The 23,214-nt window shown below is 29.9% G+C and overlaps 1 protein-coding gene across 1 annotated transcript in view; it reads left to right on the forward strand.

The window, feature by feature from the left end:
• Positions 1–378: 378 nt before the first annotated feature.
• LOC113386217 (synaptogenesis protein syg-2) overlaps positions 379–23,214 on the forward strand; it is a 252,518-nt gene continuing 229,682 nt past the window's right edge. The window contains exons 1-2 of the mRNA XM_026624011.1: positions 379–406; positions 474–600. Coding sequence (XP_026479796.1) covers positions 379–406; positions 474–600 — 155 coding nt within the window. The remainder of the gene's footprint in view (positions 407–473; positions 601–23,214) is intronic.

The following is a 23,214-nucleotide window of genomic DNA, read 5'->3' on the forward strand; positions in this document are numbered from 1 at the left end:
AATGTAATGATGATATTATATGAATATTTTTTAAGTTTGAGAGGTGGAAATATAAATATGCCCTCTTATTCAGGATATTTACAAACAACTTTACAATTTTTCGGTATAGTGTTTTCTTTTTGAATCGTAAAATCGTCCAATCGAGTAATTTTTACAACAAACGTTTCCAAAGGTCGTTATCGAACAAAAAATCATATTTTTTTCTATCCAACTCACAAAGCTGTTGGATTTAGCTTTTTAAAACGGCTAAAGAATCCATCTTTTCTTCAGTCCGTCGATAGCGCGTTTTCATTTCTGTTCGATAACTGCTGTGAGCTTTCGAGGGAGATTAATGAAGTATTTTGCCTTCCTGGTTCAGCTTATGGCGAAACGTTATTAATGGTGTTTATACAATTGCGACAGGGCGGTAATTAATATATTTTTCTTTATTTTTCTCTTTTTTATTTCATTTCAATTTCGCTTTGCTTTTTCAGATCCCGTGCAAATAGTCCAGGGGGTGCTGAATGGAAGCGCGCAACTGCCCTGCGACACACAGACGTCCCTCGCGAACGACACCGCCCTGTTGGTGGTGTGGTACAAGAATGATTTACCGATTTACAGGTAAAGGAAATAATTTGTAATAATTATATATATATATATATATTATATATATATAACTAAGGGACCGATTCTTCCGCATAACAGACCAATGTAATGGCAAGGCTATGTTATAAAGAACTTTCCATACAAATTTGTTCTTAATATTGACAAAAGCCATGCGGTTGCTGTGCAGTCAGGCGAATTTCTCAGGCTGTCAGAAAACATAGCCTAGAAACTGTATAAATGTCAAAAATCGATATTAAACAACAGGGTGTTTTTGACCCAGCTTTATAACATACGAGTGACGTTGCAGTTTATGTGTAAAACGCCTGAAAGCACAGCAAATACATGACATTTTCACAGTATTCAGTATGATTCAGTAGCATTCAGTATATATGGAAGTTGGAGCATAACATGGCCTTGCCATAACATTTGTATGTCATGCGGCAAATTCGTTCCCTAAATATGGTAAGTTTTTATTGGGTGTGATCTTTCTGACTCAGAAGACTTATTGACGTCCAACGTACTATTAAACTATTTATTAAATTATAGCAGTGATGCACAACAATATATACTAGCTAGGGCTGGCATTTTAGCCTAAAAAATATTTTTAAGAAAAATTTAGTATAAAACATAACTGATTCCGAATGCAGAAGTATGTTATATAAAAAAGAAAAAAAATGTTCCTGGTACATATTAATAGTCATTGAAAGTGCCAACCTAATCTAAATCTGATTGCATTTAAAACTGGCACATTTTGATATTAAAGATTTTGATCTATTATTACTGCGCTTTTTATTGATCCATTAATTTTTAAAATGACGAAGCAAAAGAAAAAAATTATTTTTGAATTATGTTGCGTCATGTTCTATGACATTTTGAGCAAATCGAGTGATATTTCGAAAACTTTACAGCTTTGCAATAGATTTGTATGGTACCTAGATCATACTCGAACTGTTTTTATCTTCAGATTTTGATATTTAATTCTACTTTTTTCTGATAAAATTTCTCTTTCTGCAATCTATTCATGAACTATTTACTGCTTATGCATATCGGGAAATATTTGTACAATAGTCTACAATAATCGTGCAAATTAATGATTACGCAAAAATCAATCGATAATTGGATGCATCTAGTTTTATAGTGGGTTGATAGGGTAGATAAACTTAATTATCTTTTATAATAAACTATTATATTTATATGATGATAAACTATTATAATATATTTATTATCTTTTCTTTTCACTCAGAAAAATTTTCATCTACATTCAATGAAAAAACGTTCACAAAAAAACGATAAATTGATCAGTTATCGAGCTGTATAATAAATTATTGAGCTATTAAAATGCCTTATGAAATATACCATAAAATAGATATTTATGGTAGCAAAGTAAAAAATTAGAATTGTATGTATTTTTTAATTCTGCGTTAAAAAAATTAAATAAAGAAAAATGGTTCCCAAAATCCAAAAAAAAATTTGGGGTTACAAATAAATTGTTTTTTGAAGTGAGAATAAAGTTTTTTCATGTACTCAAAAAAATCTGAACTAAAACTATGTCAAAAAAATATATATTGAATATGAGATGAAAATTATTTGATTACTAAAATGACCCTTATGAAATAGGAGTTTGTGGTATAGCAGTGAAAATTTAGGATTGTCTGTGTTCTTTAGTCACAAATTAAATAATAAAAAAAAGATAAAAACAAATAGTCCAAAAAATATAACAATAAAAACAAATGGTCTAAAAAAATATAACAAAAATCTTAAGGATTGCCAACGCTTGCTTCTTCAGACGGCCAACCTTTGCTGCTTAAGGGCGGCCAACCCTTGCTTCTTAAGGGAGGCCAACCCTTACGACTTAATGGTGGTTATCCTTTACTACTTATAGACATGGAAAATAGATGTTGTCTTATTTTCTGTCATAAAATATAATATAACCCCTATTCTCTCAGTCGTAAAATGAAACCTTCTAAAATTAATGAATATAGCAATTTTATCGTTATAAAATTTTGGGTAGCAGATTTTGTCATAAAATACACTAGGAACTAAAATAAATGAATTTGAGAAAACGTAGAAATAATTCACACCTACTAATCTATTCATTACTTTTATTATTCAAAATTTCTGGAACTGTCTTATCGATCAATTTACCACACATCAGTAGTAACAATATTATAATTTGTGTCAACTATCCCCCTGTTTCAGCTGCCAATTGACCCGTGCATTATTGACAGGTAACCGTTCAAGACACACATCGTCTATTCCGCAAAGGCTTTAGGCATGCGCCTAACGTATTTAACGGTGTTTACCTATAATCAACCTAGGCCGAAACTGCTGCCTCCGATATGTACCCAACTGCCTACAATGTACCTTCGTGTATTGGCGAATGTTTGAACAAGCAATTTGGACAATTTTCCACCCCTGGCATCTGCATTGATGAATAACTGACATTGTTGCGTTTCACGCCCGGTTTAATTAGCTATAACCGCATCCTGGATGAATATTCTTGATAGATTAGGAGCTGGGGATCATTAAACTTGAATCATACTTGTAATACTAATTCCCAAAAACAAAAAAAATAATTTTCAAAAGGCTAAATCAAAATCAGGTTTTTGTTAGTTTTTATGCCTTACTAGTTCTTCAATAACTAGTTGATCTAAAGTAGTTGTGCTCTATAAGCTATTGTATGGTTGTTGTGAAGAATGTTTATTCTATATTTTTATTTTAATAAGTTTCATTAGGAGTCTAATTAGGGATTGTCTTTACTTATTGTGATTGTCTTTACTTATTGTGATTATTTATTTTATTTCTGAATATTACAAGAAACCAACTTAATAGTCGTCCTTCCTAATTGACATATTGAAAAAATGCCTAATCTATCTCCAAAAGTTTCAAATCATAATTTAGATCTATACATTGAAGTGAAAGGTGGTATCATTACAACTTGATATAAAGGTTTTTAAGCAGGAATAGTATCTAGACCAAAACAAAGACCTAAACTCTTACTACTTTTATACAAAAATTGATCTTAATCTTATTAATAAATTCACACTTCAATAAATTCAAGAACAAATGCGTCTATTTATTATCAATAATTATCGTTTAAATTTCACATCGTGTAATATATTTATATAATATGATTTCAAAACATCAAATATTATCACTAATCAAATATAAATGCTAATATAATCTTATGGGAAAAACATTATAAATCCATCTAGGGTTTTGGTATGAATACAAACCATTTTTTTAATTCAATATCAAATTTTAAAACTTTGATTGAATGCCTTTCTCTAGGAAGATTGTAATTATATGGAAACAATTAAGTACTAAATTAATTGAAATTGACCTAATCATGACTACTGAATCATGACTTAATCATGACTATTTCCAAAAACGCCACAAATTTTATCACTATATAAATTGCAAAAGCCTTGAACCAGCTATTACATTAATATGGATATATAATTTTAGATATATTGGGTTGATATTAAGGCAACACTATCCCCATTATAATATAATTCAAATTAAGTCGCTTATTGGAGTTTAATCTAGTCAAGATTATGTTTGACAATCATAAAACCCAGTTTATTATATCGATTATAATTCGAATAATTGCAATAATTGTTATAGAACTTTTGTTAGTGTAAATTGATATTAATAGACGGTGCAAAAAACTTGTTGAAGTTGTTTGTATAGGTTTTAAAATTGAAGTCAGGAATATTTCTTTCTGAACGTAATTTTAAAATATGTTTATCATATTGGTATCATATTTTTTATCAACGTTATTTTATTTATTAGTTGAGCAAAAACCAATAATTTAATTTATTTAGATTTTTGTCGTTTGCACATAAAATTATTGCATCCAATACGTTCAACAATTTACATACTGTAGATACTTCTAACAAACTTTAGGATAATTTTTAGTGATTATAAAATCATTTTCTAAAAATTATATCATGAATTTATAATAATAAATTCTCTAAAATAATAAAGAAATTGAAACTGCAATTATATCATTCAAATATTATGTATGTACAAATACCTCATGATCCAGCCTTTTAAGAAACAATTTGAAATTATTAACGTCTTTTCTAAAACTTTGATATGAAGGTATCTATTTTTGCCAAAAGCAAAGAGAAATATATAAATTTATATCAAAAGTGGTATTAAAGATACGTCTTTACCTTTATCCTAAAATATCTTACATTGTGCACAACTTGATATGATTCTACAAAATGTTATTCTGGATTAACTTAATTCAATGAATCCATTAAAAACAATCATTCCAAAAATGCAGAATATAATATTGTGCTCCTACATAAAGTTTACCTTTTTGTTTACAGTGTAGAATATAATTTGATAAATCTTACAAAATGATATTGCAAGGTTGACGAGAGAAATAACTTTGCATAAAATCTGCAAATATTTGTGCTTCCTATCGACATGTGTATTTTGCATAAGTAAACATTATGGATATATGCCATATATTCGGAATTAATATACTTACATCTACCTAGTCGAAGAGCCTAGTCACAGGTAGTTATAATTGTAAAATTAATGACAATTGCGACTTATTATTTTTATGCATGTGCTGTACTGAGTTTGTTCTAAATTTCTTTATATTTTTTTGTTGATCTGTTCTTTTGTTGATGGCATCTGGATGCATCCTTATTGCTAAATTTTTATGAAAAATAGTTTGTTATCGTTTTTCCGTATTGAAATAGTTACTCCTTACAAATAATAATACTACGTCGAGAGAATGAATTTTAACCAAGCTGCTATATTTTATTTATTTTTATAATTTTGCAATTGAGTTAAATTTTATTGTAGTTGTTCTGAAGAAAAATCAGTGTTTCATGACCTGTTTTTATGAGATTCTTCAATTCCTCCACATTTAATTGTTATTAAATAAATGTCATTGGCTCTCGGACCATTAACGAATGTCACGCAGATATCGGGCGTGTTTATGTAGAAACAGTCCATATCTCCACGGGCACACATTAATATGTGCATGCATAAATATATGCATTTATGAGCATGAATATGCAGCGTTTAGTTCAGTTCCATTGTCATATGTGTGGGAAAAACTAAAAAAATAAGATGAGGTTTTCAACAAAGCCAGACGCAAATGGAAAACGTATTTAATTAACTCAATTCTAGTTTGAAAAAGGTAATTTATGCGATAATTAAATGGAAGGAATTGTCATGGAAACAGTCCTTCAGAATAGGTGATCAAATGAAGTACTTTCATCATAACATCATTTTTAACTTCTTGGAAATGAAGTTTATATTTTTGTCTAAAAAATCTAACTTGCTAACTTCATGTTGTCTCAAGTCAATCTCAATTATTTGATACCAGTATTGAATAAAGTGTATGTATATATGTGAGCCAAAATTTGATGTTTTTAGGGCAAAACCTACTTGACAAAAAACGCTATCAATTGATCTTTGTTATAAAAACCATCGTTCTCTTTTCGCTTAAGATTGATTTCGATTTTGGGGTTGGTTTTCTTTGTGGATGATGGCGAGCTACCCTTGTGTCACATGTCGTCCGAATTGAAATGAAGTCAAGGGGGAAAATAGACCGGAAGAAATGCGAACAGACAATGTGCCACGCCACGTGTTCGCCAAAGGGCGGTGGAGAAGTCGGATGGAATATTGGCTTGATGCTAAACATATTTGTGGTACATACTTGTTCAATTTGGAAGATAAGGATGTACATGCTCGAAAAATATGCTATATATCATACATATATACATACATACACACATACTTAAATACATACATACACACATACTTAAATACATACATACACACATACTTAAATACATACATACATACACCTACATGCTCAATTTTCAAACTCTAACAAAGGTATATATTTTTTATCTTTAATTTTTTTAATGTCACGTTCCTCACATATATGTAGTTGTAATTTTTAGTTCATTGATTTAATTAATTTTTGATTGGACATTGTTATTATACAAGTGTATTATATAATATTTTTTTAAATTCACTGATTGTTATACATTTTAGTCTCTTTACTCTTGCATTATAATCTTAATATGAAATGAAATGTGTGCCCGATCAAAACTATTTATAAGAATTGAATCAAAATTATCTATAAAGTATAAAGTATATCCATATCCATAAAATCTCTAACAATAGGTTATATACTATATACTTATTGTTAGAAAGATTTTAAATTAAATTTCATAATTAAATATAAATAAAAAAAACTAATATTAGAAGAGAATGAAGACATCAGTGAAAATGTGTAATAAATAGGGTCCATTTATAGAGAGCTGTAAATGATTTAAATAATGTAATATTCACGTCTACTTGGATTTACTTATTATTACTTAAAATTTACATGAAATATAAAGAAAGACATCGTTGTTCGCAGAAAGGTGGTGAATAATTTTCAAGAAATTATTTGTAAAACCACATTTTGGGTGATGCAGTCGGTTTCGTCGCCGAAAATAGGTTGTTTTGTTTTTTATTTTATTAATGAATGATTTTTTAGATGACAAAATTCACTAGCACTTCATTGTTGATCAACGTACTACTAAATTAAATATAATACTACTAAATTAAAATAATAGCAGTGATGCACAGCACTATATTTTGATATTATAATTATTCACATTATTTCTCAAACTACTATAAATCATCGACTCTATAAACTTTATTCATAATTATTTTTATCAATTAATGGCTAATATAAAATTACATTCGAAACTTTTACTCCAATTAAATAACTTAGAATATAAAATTGTCATGGTGCATAATTTGATATCGATCACAATATCAATTTTATTTGCAATTAAATAGGTAAACGACTTACTTTAAAATTATTAAATGCGAAACTCGTTAAAGTTTTATTATTAACTGAAATAGACATTCTAAAACGGATAATATAAGAGTTTGGTAAATGTTTTATTAATTCTATTTATGTATAATTTATATCTATCAATTGTTGATAATGTTCTTTTTATAATCGACAGATTTTGATGAAAAACTACTGATAAAATATTATATGAACCTTTTAGAAGTAGGAGTATTAAATTTGATTTTTGTATCATTTTTAATTTAAATACCATACAGAATTCAAATTCTTAAAATTATTAAAGTTAAATACCAAATACCAAAAACTTTCTAAAATTAAAATTTTATGATTTTGTTGTACATATTGCTCTTTAATACATCCAATTTTTATCCTATTTACTCAGTTCTTCATCATCTTACCATAAATGTAATAATTTTTATTAGGGATTTCATATCCAATTTAAAGGATTTTCCATATCTGTGTGATACCATTTTTGTACTTTTGATTTAATCAGGCAGATGCAGAATATTTTTTTTGATACTTACATTGTCTTATACCATTCAATAATTTTGATCTAAAATCGATAATGTATCTGTATATAAAAAAAATTACTTACAAAATATATTCGCAAGCATATTCTTTTCATAATCAACAATGTGGTATAATGTCCTATGATTCCTTACGCTTTCAGGCAGAAAATTTTACAATATATTCTCTAATATAATCTGCTACTATCAAACTTTGAAAAAACAACATTTTGTTTTTCAAATATTAAAACACCGCCATAATGGACCCGAAATGCTTCATATTTTATTTTCTTTGCTAAAAACTTTTAACGTTTATTTCGATATAAATAATTTATGTGCTATGTATCAAAATAAACCACCTACAATGGGCATATTAAAACTTTTTACGATGAAATCGTAATAGCTGCGGATATTCCCGCCGAAGTAGCTCGAATCGCAGCAAAATGTGGGCAGGTGCGGGATGCGAAAAAATCTGTTAGCGTCTGCCGCCGCAGGCTGTGTCAATTTCATTCCACGACCGCCGCGTCCTTGCGGGAAGCTTTCATAATATTCAGTTATTATTTCTGCACGAGCTAATAAAATTTATATACCGTTTTGTTATATATAATGTTGATCATAAAGTTTTTGTGATTTATATTTATTGCGTTTTCTGTGTGTAATTTTATACTTTAATCGAAATTGAATTATTTTTAATAGTTCATGAGAGCTTTTGTGCTGAACATAATAATATACCATCTTAAACAATCGAATAACTATAATCAATGACGATAATATATAACTAGTTGGTATTGGTAAATTTGCCTTGAGGCAAGCTACAAGAACTTCCCGATATGTGTAAATAATCGACTTAATAAATAAAAAATAAATTAATTCATGAGTGATTAAAAGTATTCCGATTATTTATTGCACATTCTTGAAAACGTACGAACACTCTATCGTTATACCGTAAATCGTCTAATTTTAACTTTAACAAACGTCAAAAAAACTACTCATTTTCTCAATGTTTGATGAATTTTTAAAATTAAACTACTTGTCGTAAGGCCGTAATATTTCAGAAAGTTCTATAAGACCATGATATATATCGCCAAAAAAGTTCCATAAAAATCGGCTTAATTTTTTTTACCAGTTAATTACAAGAAAACGGCTCGCTAGATTTTCACCTAATACTAATCATTCTCAACTACTATCTTTCGAATAGTTTTTGATTTTTTTTAAAATCGATTCGATAGTATGAGCTTAAATGTCGGCGAAAACTTTAACACTTTGTTCCAAACTGCAAAGAAACGGCTTGGCAGATCGTCACACAAAGTTGATAAACAATAGTCCTCATTGAGATACATCGAATGGCTTTTAAATTTCTGAAATCGGTTCAGGCGTTTTTAAGTAAACGTCGATTTACGGTAACAAATCTGTTCACATACACACACATACCTTCTCCAATTTTGGTCTCATTCGATTCAGAATGGCTTGAAATGTCAAGAAAACAAAAAATTAGCGAATCGGATTTTTTGATGAAAACATAAATTTCTCCTTCGGGAAGTTAAAAATATAATATATGTTAAAATGAAACTTTCTTAACAGAAATGCGTTACGCCGCAAATACTGATTCGTCATTGGCCACCGATGTGGTCATTCGAAACAAGTCGATATGATTGGTCGAAATCAGCTCGCGATCATAACAAACGTCAAATGTCGACCAACCACTGTTTTTAGTTTTATCATCGAAATCTAGATTTAATAAAAATTAAAACCATATTCCATCGTCACTCTTGAATAATTATAATTAAAAAAAATTAAACATCTAAGCATATGGCGCTGATTGAAAAACGTAAATTTGTATTTTGTTATTCATAGTTGCTTTATATCCTTAAGGTAATTACAATCAAACATATTTTTCTAGAGAAGACAGATTCTTTAGTAGTATTGATTGATAAAAATAAGTAGCTGATCAAAAAGCTTATGTACGTCAACAATCTCATAAAAAATAACTTATTAATAGAGGAGGGTTATTATTATTTTTTGTATAATTTTCTTTTTCTGCAATCTGTATATATTATTACACTAGGTAGAGAATTCCGATAAGTATATGGTAAAATAAAGTTGATTACAAATTAGTAGACGCCCCCAGTGAGCTAATTTAAATATGATGATGAAAAAATAAAAGCAAAGGGGAAGAACAATAAAATATAGAAAAATGAAAGTATTATAGTAAATTATACTATATTAGGTCTTCAGGTATTTTTTTAAACCTGCTCGGCTGTCCTTGCAGATAGACTTGCAAATCGATTAGGATGGGCATCTATTCAGTTTTTATTTTATTTTTTGGTAACCATTTTTATTATAGAGGGTTATTATAACAACTAATGTTGACGTAAGTGATGATTTGGTCCATACATGTGATGGAATGGTTCTTAATGTAAAATTTTTTGATTTCTAGTCAAAGTCTTTGACTATTGCAATTAAAGTTTTTGTCACAACTATCGGAAAAAACATCTTGTCATGAAAATTGCTATTAGATATTGTCCTAGTTACTTGACTTGAGGCAAGATTAAACTAGGCTTGAAATTAAATTTTGAAAGGAAATAACACTTCTAAATTGAGACTTTTCAATTAACAATTAAGTATAGTACAAATCTGTAAAAGCTGTACATAATTTGAAGTTAAAATCAAGTCATTATTCAACAAACGTTTCTCATAATAACTTACAAATTTATGATTCAGTTGATGGTTTTCCTTTTCCTTAAAGACACACGTAGTAGCTCTTAGCGTGAGATGATTTTTCCTGTTTCCATACATGTCGATGTCCTTTTCTCGCTCAAAGGATGTTCTTTCAATCCTTATAAGTCCTACATTGTAAGGTGAGGATATTGATAGTGTGTATGCAAGAGGATTATACTTTCTGATCGATCTGTCAGGGATTTTCATTCTTTATTCTTTGCATAAGAGAAGAGATCAAGGTAACTGTGATATTGTGAGATCAGGATGTACTTAAAGCATAACAAGGTGTTTGACATTCATTGAGAGACTTTTATTAGTAGTAATATGATAATATTTTCACTTCTTATATTATTGTTATTGATATTTATGACGCAATTTATTTTATTGCAACAATTTCTATTTGATATAAACTGAGTTCTACATAAAAGATTTCATGAAACGATGAAAAATAATACTGTGTCTCAAAAACTGCTCAATTGGTATTTTCCTCTTTGTAAGAACGTTGATTATCAACTACTACTTTTGAGTTCGGTACTCATCTTGTTCAACTCAATATCAAGTAGTTGTGATACAGATTTTTTTTTGAGACTGTAGACCTCAATAATGTAATTAAGTGAAAAGCGGATTAAAAGTATCTATTAAATCTGTTATAATCTCACCAAAATGCATACCAAATGAACAGGCATAGAAGTAATCAGTTAAGGAAAATGCATACAAACAGCTTTGAGTTTTGATGTTGAGCTTTTTTGGCATAATTTTACTTGACTTTATATATATATATATATATATAATCTTTTTTGCTCTGTAATTTTTTCATCATTATCCTCTTAAATCTATATTGACTCTTCATCTTCATCGTGCGCACAGTCAATAAATTCGGGATTAAAACATCTCCACGTAATGACATGCCATAAACCTGCGGTGGCGTCATTTGCGGATATATTCTTTAGAAAAAAATATGTCATTTACTGAAAGTACGTCATAAAATAAATCACGCAGATCAAGGCATCGTTACAAATACGGCCCAGCTCCATTTTCCAACTTTTCCGCAATATATATTGCACGTATAACAGACGAGATCACCGCTTCAACACTTTTCACGCCACGCAAAATCATTTTATCAATTTCATAAACCGACAACGTCGATCGGGAGAGTTAAATATATTGTGACGAGGTCTAGTTTTGAGATAGGAAAAAGACAATTATTCTTGAATGTCTTTCTATCATTAATTAAAATAAAACAGAATCTATGTAATAGACTAAAAGACTTTCTTTCGTTAGTTGTTTAAATAAATCATGTTTGAGTGACATATATTTACAAGAAATTCATATATATTTACAAGTGAAAACGAATATCACTACTGCTTGATATCAAGCTGTACGAAGCAAAATTGTAACTCAAACCTTGTGCTTACAAAACAATAGACATTTAACTATATTTAAATAAGACATTAAAGTCTTGATTAACAAAAATAAATTGTAACAAAAAAAAAAAATTAACTATATTTTACATATTTCACTTTTTCCTCAGTTTCAATTGCAAAATATTTTTTACCATTATTAGAAAAACATTCTACCCACATTTTGTCTGATTAATAATATTTAAGGGGCACAACTAGTGTAACCGCCTAAAAAAGGTGATTTTTAGGAATTTATATTTAAAAAACTACTTCAGCAATCATTTCAAAATTTTAGGAATATATTTATACATGTTTCAAGAATACATAGTAAAATTTTTGAAAAAAAAAAATTAAATATTTTTAAAGTTATCGTCGATCTCCAACGGCGCGACAAAAAAGGCTCTTCACTGCTGTAGTCATTCCGGCCTTCTACGTGGATGAAATAAAAAATAAAAAATCTTGTTAAACTAGATAATATTGTCTGTAAAATGAACTACGATAAAAAAAAACAAAAGTTGACAAAATGACAACGTTTTTAAAAAAAAGTCGAATTTTACCCAAAATTTTGGTCGTTTTTGGTCTGCCAAACTTTGATCTTTGATCCGATCAAAAAATCGATAGTTCATTTTACGGAGAACTATATAAAGAACATGTAAAAGAACTTGATAGTGATCGGATCATTTGTTTTTGAGTAATCGCTGCAGCAAATTCGGAAAATGCTATTTCGAGAAAAACACGTTTAAAGATTAAATTATCGTTATACTATATACTATATATATATACTCTTTAAATGGCTGTAACTCAAAAATTATTCAAGATATCGATTTAAAATTTTGGTATGTTATTTTTAAAGGTATAACCTATCAAAATGTGGAAAAATTGAAAATTCGATTTTTTTAAAATTTTACACTAGTTGTGCCCATGAAAACCTTTGAACTACTGACGCACATGTGTACCTGCGTCCGTAAACGACATTCGGCAAGTTATCACGCACTGTGACTTATTAAGGGTACGATTTACACCTACATATTATAGACGATATACACAAATATGAACAAACGACCAAATACATGCTCGTATGTCGAATCGCTCGTATCTCGAAGTAATATTTTCCATACAAATGCATTGAAATTTTATTAAATCGTTCTGGCACTGTGGTTTGGTTTCTGTTGTTCTTTTTTTCAATGTTTTTTTTTATTTGTTAACTTTGTTTACACGTACATTAGTCATAAACATTTTATAAGTTGTATTTGTATAAATAGTGCACCATATATTCTTTTTTTGTCAATAATATTATAAAATTGGTTGCGAGGGTGATTTTTTCTTGCCAAAGTTCTTGCCTTTACTTTTCCATTTTTTGCACTCCATAAATTACCTATTTATTAACTTCCCGTAGAGTAAGTTATTGTAATGGGCCGAAAAGCAAAATTGAAAATTTTTACATTTCTCGACGTTTTGAAGGTTTCTGAACACTTTGGCATATCTCAGAAAAAATGGATGTGTCTGTGTGTATGTATGTATGGATACAATTTTTGGGTCACGTTTTCGGACGCATGGATCAACCGATTTAAATGGTTGAAAAAACATTCGATTCCTATTGATATGGAGACGTGCTGATTAGTTGTTGGCAAAGGCAGGTCCAGCCGTTTCAGAGATAGAGAGCAAAGAGTGCAGAAAATAGAAATCGAGTTTTTGAGAGAACGGAGCAACCGATGTGAATGATCTAAAACATTCAATTCGTAATGACAAAGAGAAGTGGTGATCAGAGTTAGGCAGAGGCAGGTCCAGTCGTTTTGAAGATACTGAGCTAAATGTGCAAAAAATGGTAGTTTTTGTTAAAACTAAGCATCTGCTTTGAATAATTCAAAAAACATTCTGTTTGTGTTGACAATTTTTTTCCAAAAAAGTTTTTTTGTATATCGAAAATAAGTAAGACCTTAATTTCAGTTCTGGCTAAAGTTCTAAAGCTTACTTATATACTTTAAATAAATAATTTTAACATTGCAATTCAGTTTATATAATTTTTATCAATATTAGACACTCAATACAATATTCTATTAATCTAATTTATTTGAAAGCAATTAATATTTCTCGAACATTTCGTTACGATACGGAAAGTTCTAGCAATTTGTCTTAAGGCGCGATGTCATATACCACTACTTAGGTTTTTATTTTTTTACTCAATTTTATTTATTATGAAACTATCAAGTATTTTACCATTTCTCAATCCTGATTAAATGCGCCAACTTTTGATAAACCTTCTAACACACTATAGTGCATTTGTTTTGAAGAAAGACTTTGACCAATTTTGAAAATAATATTAAAATAATATATATATATATATATATATATATATATATATATATATTTAATTAATTCTGCAATCGGTTTTACATGAGCACTAACATTAAGCAGAGATTGCTAACAATATTTATCTTACAATATAAACCAGAAGATAGTAGCAACACACAGCGGCTCTAATTTGGATTTGGATCTACTAGGTATATATAAAATATATTTTTAATGAGTTTTTTGTCTGAATTCTTTAAAACTTGGGGCAATTGTGTTTAAATTAACAAAATGAAAAAAGAATTAAAACAGTCGAAAAGGTCACATTTTCACCAAGGCTCTAATTTGGATTAAAAAGATCATAGTTATGAAAGTTCGTAAGATACTTTTTTTCTATATATTTTTATAATATATAGAAAAAAAGTTTACTTTTTTTATATATTTTTATAATATATAATAATGTTGAGTTCTGGGACACCCTGTGTCTCAGCCCAGACGTATAAAATGGTTAAGTGTGATTTAATAGTTAAGCTCACCTGTGGACGAGGCCGTGAGTTTGAACCCCGTTCTGGACAATCTTGAAAATATAGATCAATTGAGAGTAGCCCATTTTCTGGTGTGAAATGGCAATGGGAAACTTCTCCACACTATTGTTTTCTGAATCGAGTTTTCACTTCTGCTTGATATCAAGCTGTCCGAGATGGACATCTAATTAATATTTTATTTCTATCCTATCCATCACCATTTAAATTTAATATCCGCCTAATTTTCCCATGTCTATAAATCGTGAACTTGAAAACGATGACTACGATATATTGGGGTTGGGGGTGGGGCTGGAGCTTTTACTCAGCTAATGTATGCACATACATACTGTCGTGTGTACGTAGTCGGTACATAAACAGCATTTGACAAGTTGTCACGCACTCGGACCGTACGAGCGACCGACCGTACGCTGTCCGTCCATCAGCCTCTAACGCTTGCTCGCATCGTGTTAAATGAACTTACGCGTAAGCGGTGTTTTAGACACGGGGCAGGTGTATATTTTTAACTTCCCGTAGGGCAAGTTATAGTAATCGCAAAAAAATCGAAAATGAAAATTTTTATATATCTTTACGTTTCAGAGGTTTCTGAACATTTTGGCATACCTTAGAAAAAATGGATGTATGTGTGTGTGTGTGTGTGTGTGTGTATGTATGTATGTATGTATGTATGTATGTATGTATGTATGTATGTATGTATGTACGTGTGTGTATGTATGTGCGGATACAAATTTTCGTCGACGATTTCGGGAACACGGATCAACCGATTTGAATAATTCAAAAAACATTCAATTCGTTTTGATAAGGAGACGTGCTGATTAGTTTTTAGGGCAGGGAGGTCTAGCCGTTCCGAAGATACGGGGCAAAAAGTGCCGAAAACGGTAACTCAGTTTTTAAGAGAACGGAGCGTCCGATTTTAATAATTCAAAAAACATTTTACTTATATTGATAAGGTGAAAAACCGATCAAATTTTCATAAGGGCAGGTCTAGCGGTTTCGGAGATCTAATAAAAAAAGTAAAAAAAATGCCATTTGGCGGTCAAAAATGATCATTAGACTTATGCACATCAAATTATCAGATATTTTATAGAGATTTTAACAATAAGTATGAATTTGGTTTACAGTCCTATGGGTTCCGTACCAATGTTTACGCGTTAGACGGCGACGCGGCGCTTACGCGCTTTGATATTTTGTCTTTATGCAGTTAAAGCAATACGATTGCTTTGAAAAAAAGTTTAGATCTTCCAAAATATGTCAAAATAAAGAAAACATTTTTTTTTTCAAAAAAAAAATTATTATTATTTTTTTTTTTTTAAATTTTTTTTTCAAAAAAAAGTAATTTTTGGTCCAATTTATAGTTTCACAAAAACCTAATTTTTTTGAAGTAAATTTTTTTCAAAAATGTCAATCGTTTAAAAAAAAAAAATTTTGGTACGGGAAGTTCCAGCAATTTGCCTCAAAACACGATGCCTTAATTGCCTTAAGACAGAATTCCACTTACAGCTAGTTGTAAATTAAAACTATGCAAGTACATCAAATATTAAATTTATACGGCATACCCAAAACAAACTATTAAGAGCGATGGTAGATTCTCCTTGGTATGCAACTAATGAGACTATTCACAGGGACCTCATAATAAAAACAGTAAGAGAAACCATACAGACCCGGAGTTGTTTTATAATAATATTATCGATGAACAACTGAATGCAGAAATGCATCAAACTGGAAAGCTCAATATGAAATTGCCGAAGGAAGTGTAAATCCTTTACAAGCTATTTATTCTATCAGGGGATCTCCTTAATGGAGGTGATTTCCATACGACAAATATAACATCACCACATAGACTATGTATATATAGAGACTATGTATTCTGATTGACTATTTAAATAACATAAAACAATTTGACTACGAATCACAATCAAAAGGAACAATGGGATAAAAAAAATTTATCAATACTTCTTTATTATTGTTTTTGTATTTCAAGTAATTCTTGTGCTTTGCAATTTTTTGCAATGAGGTTGATCACATGGCGATTATAAATACAGTAATAATAATCCAAATCTAAACTGCGTGCGTCAACCCTTAATTTATTATTTAACACAATTAGTATATTCATAGAATTAAACAAATTTTAGTAAAATTTTAATCAAGCTAAAATGCTACATATTTGTATAAAGCTACATGTTTAACTCTCATTTACCACTTGTTAAATCCAAATTTTGTATGTTTCAAATTTGTTTCCAAAAAAAATACTCACTAACGATTACACAAAAATGCCATCATGTTAGTTTTATCAAAGCATGAGTTTTGATAAACGTTTGCTCCTCTTTAGATAGTAGTTTTTTTATTGCATACACTGTGACATTTTATAATTAGTTACATTACTATGTGACACGTTCCTTTGTATAGTCGTTATGTTCGGAATGTTTTCATGATAAATTATTTGTAAAGAGAATAAATGAAATGAAATTCATATATGATTGAAATTGAGTTAATCCAATAATTTATATACAACCCTCCGTTAACGCGGCGGGTGGATACCGTGTGAAATGGAAACCGTGCTATAAACAACTCTTATTTAACGTATAATCCAGTTAGTAGAGCGTTTTATAGAAACTTGCTATAAGAAACTTATAATTAATATTAATTGCTTCATTTTTGTCACCATTAATTACTTGATTCGATTTTATTTTCCATTGGTATACATCTTATATTTAATCCTTTCCAATTTGCTTTTGCTATGATGATGGTTCACATTATTTTTAGTAATACCAAAATATGCTGTCGAACGTGTTTTGGCATAACTAAAATCGATACCGCACACAGTTATAATATAATCTGGTAATCATATATAAACACACTAGATGAAAAATCGATTCGCTTTAAAACTTACATTAATACCTTATTAATATCTTAATAAATAAATAGTAAATATTTAGTTACTAGAGTTATTCATAGGTTGCGCAAAGACCTCATGGGCTGTTGAACGCAAACCGTACATTAGGAAGTCCGTGTTATTGAAAGGATCATGCATTTTAGCTCCTTTTTTCGGATTTATAACAATTTTCTTGCCTTTCATATTTACTTATATTTATTTGTAGCAATCCTCTGAATAACACCTATCAAAATGTTAATATATTCTTCATAAATAAGAAACACTATGAAACGAATAAGAGTTTGCGTTGTCAATTCTAATAATAATACATATTAATTTATTTTAGTTCATGGATCTAAGGGATCGATTCTGCAGCATAACAGAAAAATGTTATGGCAAGGCCATTTTATAAAGAACTTTCCATACTAAATATTGGAAAAGCCATGTGGTTGGAATGCAGTCAGGCGCATCTCTTAGGTTGTCAGATAGAAACATAACCTAGAAACCGCGCAAATATCAAAAAACCGATGGTAGATAACAGGGTGTTTCTGACTCCGCTTTATAACTTACGAATGATGTTGCAGTTTATGTGTAAAATGCCTGAATGCATAGCAAATAGATAACATTTTGATAGTATTCAGTATTATTCAGTAGCATAATGTATGGATGTTGGAGCGTAACATGGCCTTTCCATAACATTTGACTGTTGTAAATTTTTGAATATAATTTTCCCCAGCTTCTCATCTACCGTTTAACGTGCACCGATCTAGACATTGACGTTGTTTAGGGTGACCGTGGAACGTGTCCGACGCCGACAGTATTTAATATTAATAAACTAGCCGCAAGCCGTGTTCGTAGTATCGGCGTTCTGTTCTCCGTACTACGTTCTCGGTGCCGTAATTAACCAGAAACTGACCCCCGATCAATGCCAACGCATCGGTTAAAACGTCACATCGACATATTTTGTTATTAGCGAGGGTCAGAGGGACATGTAATACCTGGCTGTCGTGATAATAACGACAAGGTTTAAATGCCTCTAATTATGACAGGAAGATGCTATAAACACGTGGCGATGGGATAATACCCATGCGTAGTAAAGGTCTGCGCTATTTTTATTATAATATATATATATATATATATATATATATATATATATATAGTATTGTTTTTATTGTAACATCAACTAGGAACTTGTCAATCTACGCTAAAATTAATTTTAAGTGATGAATTAAATAGTAGAGGAGACTAAGTACGGTTGTGCCAGGTTACTGTAGTTACAGTCCTCATAACAGCAAAACTGTGCTGATTTTGACATAAGATCCAAAAAGAGAAAAGTGAAGTATATTTGTTTAAACAAGTTTACATAATTGCATCTAATCAGCGCTCAATATTATTCGTTGTAGTGCTTGTTCTATCTAAAAGTGCCAGGTGCGCAGTATACAATACTTTGCTAGCCAATGATAATTTAGTAATCATCTGCCTCTCATTCATGTCATCTTTTCCGTAAATTTTATTATTTAATAAATCTTACTAACCCTTTCTATATAAATTATCTTTTATTCAAATTAATTTATTAGTATATTTCTTTTTTGATACTGCGCTTCTTCCTTTTTGCAGATCCACATTAGAATTTGACGCACGTTGACGGACAGGATTGATTCAAGTCTATTTTCTATCATCAGCTGTCGACATTGCATTTATTATTCCTGATCTTCTAACGGTGCCCAAAACGAAAATAGTAATTTGTGCATCATATTCTGAAAACATGCATTGATTATCTAAAATGTTTCAGTTGGTCTCAACTGAACATATCTAATTTTTCTTTTCATTCCAGACTTGGGATGAACTCGGATCGCGTCACTTGCGGTTTCATGATCTCCGATATATATATATTTAATTTCTTGTTTTGTTTTTTTCATATTTTAGCTTAAATACGCGTTACCCATGTTCAAAGTCACACAGAAGTTGAGTGGTAATGTTCATGATTATGTAACGTACAATAAAGCGTTTAGAGGTGAAATTTCTTTATATCTGAGACTTTTCACCAAACTATAAACTATAAACTATAAACTATAATAATAATAAACTATAAAAACATATTTGACAGAGTTTTTGATTTTGGCACGTTGGATGATGTTTCGATTGATTTTTTTGCTGTACCCCAAAGTTGGAGACCGTAGGTCCATATGGGCTTGAGTACCACCTTGTATATTAACAGTTTATTGTAAACTGAGAGTTCAAAATTTTTATTTAGTAGCCAGTAATTTTTTTAAAAATTTGATCTATTTGCTGTCTTTTATTCATTATATGAATTTTCCAATTTAATTTAATATCAAAACATAAATTTTTAAATCGAATTGTAGCTGTAACATTATTTCTGTATCTGGAAATATTTTACTGTTTTTATATACGTAATATATATAGTCTGTATGTATATATTACCTATGTGTATTGTAATTTTCCATGTAGCTGTTTAATTGCCAAACGTCAGCTTACCCAGGTGGTTGGAATTCGGACGATATGTTAAAACAAATGGGAATGTCGGGATAATGAAGGAATTCACTTATTTTCTAAAACGAAAATTTATTACTTGTAATATATTGCAATTAATTAGGATTTTCCTAGCTAATGCAAACTAATTTTACATTTAATTTCGTGTTTATGTCTAGTCTGTCTACAGAATTATAAAACAACATTTATGTACATTTTGTATAAAACTCTCCTATACGTTTTATTATTCTATATAAAATTTGTAAAAATATAAAAATATCTATTTATTATTGAAAATTATTATCGAAAATTTCTTTTTTTATTTTTTGAAAACAATTGTTTTCTGAATGTCTTGAAATACTTTGGATATTAAAAAACTAGTCTTTTAATAAAATGTCGGTAGGTAGTTTGATAACAAATGTGGTAACTACCTGTTAGGCCAGCCTAATATCGAGTAGTAGAGATATCATTGTGTCATTTGAAATTATAGATCTCAAAAATGTTTTCAAGTGAAAATAGCCTTTCAGCACATTGCTATAAAGATAGTTCAGTTGACAGTCAACTTGACCAAACAATTTCGAATGTCTCCGTATAATAATAGAAAGATCGTAATAGTTTTTCACCTCCTCCAGCTCCGAGTTTTTTTCATGTTCTCGTATTACAAAGCAAAAAGCAATCGATACATAGACCAAATACTTTCACCTCGAATAAACAGTTTCTTTTGTTGTGTCGATGTCGTCATATTCGCGCTCGGCAATTTATGGCTTCGCAAATATTACGACCTGACACATTCACAGATACGACGCACTATATGTAGACTTTATATCCACTCCCCGTAAGAAAATCTTTCGTTTTTTTCCTAGGTGACGGTGTCTTTTATATACCGAAAAAGAAACACGCGGAAATGGGGGAAATGTACAAACAAAATGATAAGGCGGGAGCTCCTGGATGGAAATGGAATCGTTTTTGAACATAACTATATTTTCCACTGCACTAGCTGCTGTATTAAATTTATATTATATATAATATAATCGATATATATAATATCGATATATATAATATATCTTATATATAAAATTTTTCTGTAATGATGTATGAATTGATGCTCCTTAATCGCCTTCATCAACATAAAAATAACTAAAAAAATCCTAAACAATATAAAACGATGTTAACTGATCATATTAAATTGAACTATAATATAGGTTTTTTCAACCCTAAAATTTTACATTTTGAAGAGAACGTAATTAAAAGAAAATTTGCTGAGGGGTTGTTTTTACAATTACATAACGATAAAGTCATAATCAAACGTTTTGACAGTACGGCCCTGAACGAGACTAACACATGGTTCCTTAATAGCGTGTCAAAATTTCTTAAAAAATGACAAGATCCTATCGCTTCAGGGATACAATATTGTAAGTCTTTTATTATTATTATTATTGTTTTTCTATGAAATTTCTTCAATATTATTTATTTAGTTTGAATTTTTATAGTGAAATTGATTACAATTGAATGAAGGCTAAGATGCTAGCCGAAACGTATGAATTTTAAATAAATAAATTTTTAAAAAACTTTCATACTATTTCTATTGATATAACGCCCGACTTTTTAACTCAAATTAAACATATATATATATATATATATATATATATATATATATATATATTATAGAAATTATTTCAAGGATTGTTTCATTGCCATTCTTATTTTGTAAACCGCTAATAGAGATTTAGGGCCCAATTTTGCAAAAGATGATTACATAGCGTTGTTACTGTTAGGTAGCATTTATATAGATATTATTTTCGTAATAACAACGCTATGTTATTGTCAATACTACCGCAGAATTGGCCCCTTAAACTAAAAATTGACTAACTTACATTAAAAATAAAAATTAGAATACAGTATTTTATTTTCATTTATATTTCAATTATATATAGTTTCACGTTTTCCTTCCCGTAATAACAGTAATAATATCAGGTAATGCCGCTACATCTTCAACCCTTCTCCACATTAGGTTGAAGGTAGTTTGTCCGGGGTTTTCTGCGATTTTTTCATTCTGTTGCTCATCTTTTTCCCTTCGGCATGTAGAAGCATTATTACATAACGCGCATATATCGAATATCCGATGTAATGCCGCGCTCTACGTATCATGGCGCACGTGATACATCAGAAAAAGATGCTGGATGGACCCCGATAGGTTAGAGATAGATGGGCGCCTTGATGGGAGCACGAAAGCAATATGTTGGCCAAAAACTTTTATGCAGAAAAATATCCCAAACATGATGAATTAGGTGATGACATTTTTCTAATAATAACTTGGGGAGTAGGACCAAATATATTGACTGATTTGGGCAACGACAAGTGATTCTTCATTGAATTGGTCATCTCATTGATGTTATTGATAATGATATTTTTGCTTTACGATTAATACTTGTATATTTGAAATTATTATATCAAAATATTCATACAGAATATAATTTTGGTAATTATGACAAACAAAATTAACTAGCACAAGCAGGCATGGTACTGATTAATTTTAAAACTAAAAGCTGGTACGCAAATATTACACAAAAGTACTAACATACATAAGTTGTAACATCTCATCTCACTAAACATGCAATTTATGATTTTGTTTATTTTTATGAAGCTTAATCCAATTAAAAGCTTTTATCTTCAAAGTAACCATCGAATGACAAAACAAATACGATACTGATCATTATTGTTGCTATGTTATTTGCACACTCGACTTTTATATTCCATACGGACAACATTTACCAAACTTCCACGTTTTCTTTGGAACATTTAAAGTATCTGTCATTAAATGCAACACAACCAAACTGGCAATACATCAATTCCGGAAATCCAATATATCAGAAGTAAATATTCTCAATCCGATATTGCGAATTCCTCGGATTCTGTGCATCGGATGTAACAAGCGACGAAAACGACAGCGGACGGCGTCTTATGG

This window comes from Ctenocephalides felis, unplaced genomic scaffold (genome assembly GCF_003426905.1).
Source record: "Ctenocephalides felis isolate EL2017-DRISC unplaced genomic scaffold, ASM342690v1 CF-g0.4_SCAFFOLD_03571, whole genome shotgun sequence".
In the NCBI taxonomy this organism is placed as follows: domain Eukaryota; kingdom Metazoa; phylum Arthropoda; class Insecta; order Siphonaptera; family Pulicidae; genus Ctenocephalides; species Ctenocephalides felis.